Here is a 4,698-nt window from a genome sequence, read left to right on the forward strand (position 1 = left end):
ATCCATGGGCCAAAACTTGTGGAGCCCCAGGGGCCTCGTTACAACGTTGATCGCAATTTTGTAGAATATGCTGGATGGTCCTTCGCCTACCGAGTTCGCTCATCAGCTGGACTTGAAGTCTTTGATGTCCGTTTTAACGGAGAAAGGATTGCCTATGAGATCAGCATCCAAGAAGCTGTTGCCTTCTATGCTGGTGATACTCCCACTGCAATGCAAACAAAGTTCATCGATTCTGGCTGGGCAATGGGCAGCTCAAACTATGAGCTGGCGCCTGGAATCGACTGTCCAGAATTTGCCACCTTTGTTGACCTTTACCACTACTTTGACACGGACAAACCCGTGCAATACAAAAATGCACTCTGTATTTTTGAGATGACAACTGCTATGCCTCTGAGAAGACATTTCAACTCCAACCCTGGGGGGGGATATGACTATTATGGAGGGCTGGAAAACACAGTGCTGGTAATGCGAACAACCTCGACGGTTTACAACTATGATTACATCTGGGACTTCCTCTTCTACCAGAATGGAGTGGTGGAAGTAAAGGCCAGCGCCACTGGATACATTCACGCCACTTTCTTTACACCTAACGGACTTCACTTTGGTACCAAGGTGCATAATTATGTGCTGGGTAACCTGCACACACACCTCATCCATTACAAAGTGGACCTGGATATTGTTGGTGAGTATTATGGTACAATCAAGTAGTTTTCAAGGTCCATTTTAAATCACATTGACCATCTGTACTCAATACTGGCAAAATTCAAGATCAGTGGAGAATCCACCACAGTAGGCTATCCTATCAAAAACGGCCATATTGGATGATTCTGCAACTCGTTATGTTTAGCATGTCCTTCATGGAACAAGGTGGAAAGTAAGGGTATAATGGGTCAGATTTTCAGGTGTTGGAGATCAAAGTTCATCCTGTCATGGGCCTACAATTAACATTGCTTTTCTATCAGCTGTAACCACAATCTTTTCCCAAACCCTAACCCAATGTTTTAGTTGCCTAACCCTAACCATACCTGAACAAGAATTTATTTGCCACAACCACAATTTCCCATGCCATAGTTGCCATGCACAGATATTGGAGAAAGTGAAAATTTTATAAATGTTGTCACAGCATATAAAAATACAATCAATATAATGTTTTGCAAACCTGGTTTTCAGATCATGTGCAATTAGGTTAAGAGGCCAAGTTAAATTACCCACATTTGTTAATGTGAGTGTGAATACTTGTATTGTACTGTGTGTCAACTCTGTGTCAGAGCTTGTCCAAAGTGTGCCACGCCTCTCGCCCCAATGTTAGCATGGATTACATTGAGCCCACCTAGCTAAAGATAAATAATAGACTTCTGATGCTAAGGTAAATGTCTAGAGTCTCAGACCTCTAACTTTAACAAAAACTCTTTCTTTTCACTGTGACGCAGGTCGAGAGAACAGCTTTGAGACAGTGGATCTGAAATTTGTCAACTTCACAAATCCCTGGAGCCCAAAGAATTTCATCGTCCAGTCTAAACTCCACAGGACTGAGCACAAGACCGAGCGATCTGCTGCTTTCAGTTTTGGTGAACAGTTCCCTCGCTATGTGCATTTTAACAACCCCAATAAGAAAAATAAATGGGGGCAGCAGAGGGGCTATCGTATTCAGTACAACTCACATGCCGACAGTGTCCTTCCAAGAGGCTGGAGAGAGGAAAATGGCATCAGTTGGTCAAGGTAATCAAATATGCCCCTTATGTGTCTAGAAATTTGGTAGTTAGAACTTGGGGAAAATATTTAAACCCAAGATGCCATTTCACATGTCTTGTCCATCATCTTATACATATTTTCCTCCAAAATTCAATTCCTGTTGGTTTCTTCTGAAACACCTCCAGTAGAATTTATCCAAAGGTTGCACACATAACATAATTGTTTGTAATGATTGACCCAAAGGAGGATCAGTGAGTTTGAAGTGGTTAATCTCTGGTTTGGGAGATGGGTTAAATCTTGGTTCAAGAGTTACAGTTTGGGAGTCAACAAAGCGTCAACACCCTTTGGGCTATGTAAGTAAAGTGTTTGCACTTTAAGTAAACTTAGGAAAACTGCTGATGTTTCTAAACACCCAGGGGGGTTAACTGGTAGAATATGTTCTGTTTGACTGGATGAGATAAACATGTTGGTTGGACACAATTAAGACAAGGCCAACTTTTGAAATGACAAACTGACAGAGTGAGAGGAGTGAGAGGTGCCTTTTCTCTGTATTAATTATTTTCCAGTTAGACGTCACAGTTACAGATAGTATGAAACACTGAGTGACTGGTGAACTTTTTCTCCGCAGGTATCCTCTGGCTGTGACTCGTCATAAAGACAGTGAAGCCACCAGCAGCAGCATTTATGCCCAGAATAACCCCTGGGAACCCGTTGTGTCCTTTGAGGACTACATCAGCAACAATGAAAACATAGTCAACCAGGTAAAGTGAACATTTAAACAGAGAGTGGGGTTGGCAGTGGTGCAATGGATAAGTCTATGCCTTTGGACCCTTATGACCCAGGTTCAATCCTCCACTGTGACCCATCCACCATTGTGTCCCTGAGCAAGACACTTAACCCCTCTAACTAATGTACTGTTTGCTCTCCTGTGTGCAGGACCTGGTGGCCTGGGTGACAGTCGGCTTCCTGCATGTGCCTCACTCAGAAGACATCCCCAACACGACAACACCCGGTAACGCAGTGGGCTTCTTGCTCCGACCCTTCAACTTCTTCAAAGAAGACCCTTCAGTGGCGTCCAGAAGCACCGTCATCGTCCGGCCGGGAAAGGACAACAAGCTCAAGATCCAGAGATGGACACCAGAGGTCATAGGTCACTGTGTGACAGACAAGCCATTCTTTTACAATGGCACCTATGCAGAAGTCTAGTTTTGTTTTTTGTTTCCCCATAAGGATTTTAGCACAAATGCAATGTTTGCTTCATTCCAGAGTGAAGATCTCAGATTAATGACAATGACTGTTGTATGTACATTTAGCCAAATTTATTCTCAGTAATGTCCAAGAGAATTCTTTGCAATATGTGAATTTGAAAAACAAATCTATGTAAAAAAATACCAAAGATAAATAAATAAAAGGAACATGGTAAATGGAAATGTTGATATTCTGTGAACATTTTTTCTTAAATGACGCTTTATATAGCTGTTCACATGTAATTTAAAATCCTATATTTTTAAATAGAAAATTATTTAGCTGCTGACTCAACACATTGCACACTAAATCATATACATGTCTGACTTATTCCCCATCTCTCTCAAATCTTGCTGCATCCCATGAGAATAACATGTATTTATAACCAAAATCATACACATAGTTAATCTTAATGTTAAAATTAATGTACCGCAACACATAAAACCACACATGTACTGTAACTTGGAAGGGGGGAAGGCGAGGTGGTGTGGGGCATGGCGGGCCTTGAGAGCTCCTGGAATCCCATGTTGGGTCTCCATGGCTGGGGTTTAGCAGCAGGAAGCAAACAGGATGCCTGAATCACTGTATCCACCTTGTTTGTGGTAAACTTCTGGCCCTCAGCATGTTTTACTTGCCCCCAGGGTTGTAATGTTTTAACTGGAAAGATAACACTCCTTTGCAGAGCAAATAGCCTAATTCATTGCTGGTACAAATCCTGTTCACCTTATATATGCTTCCTTTAGGTAATTTTATCAGGAAACACTCCATAAACATTCACTGTTATGCAGATGATACTCAATTATATCTATTGATCAAGCCAGCACTAATTAGTTAGCTAAACTCCAAATGTGCCTTCAGGGTGTTAAAACCTGGATGACCTGTAATTTTCTAATGTTAAACTCAGATAAACCCAAAGTTATTGTACTGGGGCCCAAGCACCTCCGTGACACATAATCCAAAGATATATTTTCCCTTGATCTCGGAGTTATCTTTGATCAGGACATGTCATTTGACTAATGGCATTGAACAAATTTCAAGGACCGCCTTTTTTCACCTACGTAATATTGCGAAAATCAGGAACATCCTGTCTAAAAATGATGCAGAAAAACTAGTCCATGCATTTGTTACTTCTAGGCTGGATTACTGCAATTCCTTATTATCAGGCTGCTCGAAAAAGTCCATTAAGACTCTACAGCTGATCCAGAATGCTGCAGCACATGTTCTGACAGGAACCAGGAAAAGAGATCACACTTCTCCTGTTTTAGCTTCTTTGCATTGGCTTCCAGTAAAATCCAGAATAGAATTTAAAATCATTCTTCTTACCTACAAAGCTCTTAATGGTCAGGCACCATCTTATCTTAAAGAGTTCATAGTACCTTATAACCCCACCAGAGCACTGCGCTCCCAGAATGCAGGGTTACTTGTGGTTCCTAGAGTCTCCAAAAGTAGACTAGGAGCCAGAGCGTTCAGCTATCAAGCTCCTCTCCTATGGAACCAGGTTCCAGTTTGGGTTCAGGAGGCAGATACCATCTCCACATTTAAGAGTAGGCTTAAGACTTTCCTCTTTGATAAAGCTTATAGTTAGGGCTCGCTCAGGTAGTCCTGAACCATCCCTTAGTTATGCTGCTATAGGCCTAGACTGCTGGGGGATTTCCTATGATGCACTGAGCTCCTCTCTCCTCTACTTTCTCTCCCTCTGTATGCAACCTCATCCCATTATTGCATGTTACTAACACAACTTCTCCCCTTTCTGTTAGTCTT

The 4,698-nt window shown here is 41.9% G+C and overlaps 1 protein-coding gene across 1 annotated transcript in view; it reads left to right on the forward strand.

Moving 5' to 3' along the window:
- The window catches only part of LOC123984692 (amiloride-sensitive amine oxidase [copper-containing]-like), a 3,424-nt gene extending 431 nt beyond the window's left edge, over positions 1-2,993 (forward strand). The window contains exons 2-5 of the mRNA XM_046071775.1: positions 4-682; positions 1,431-1,719; positions 2,321-2,453; positions 2,629-2,993. Coding sequence (XP_045927731.1) covers positions 4-682; positions 1,431-1,719; positions 2,321-2,453; positions 2,629-2,898 — 1,371 coding nt within the window. The 3' untranslated portion in view covers positions 2,899-2,993. The remainder of the gene's footprint in view (positions 1-3; positions 683-1,430; positions 1,720-2,320; positions 2,454-2,628) is intronic.
- Positions 2,994-4,698: the final 1,705 nt, after the last annotated feature.

Source organism: Micropterus dolomieu, linkage group LG01 (genome assembly GCF_021292245.1).
Source record: "Micropterus dolomieu isolate WLL.071019.BEF.003 ecotype Adirondacks linkage group LG01, ASM2129224v1, whole genome shotgun sequence".
Lineage (NCBI taxonomy): Eukaryota > Metazoa > Chordata > Actinopteri > Centrarchiformes > Centrarchidae > Micropterus > Micropterus dolomieu.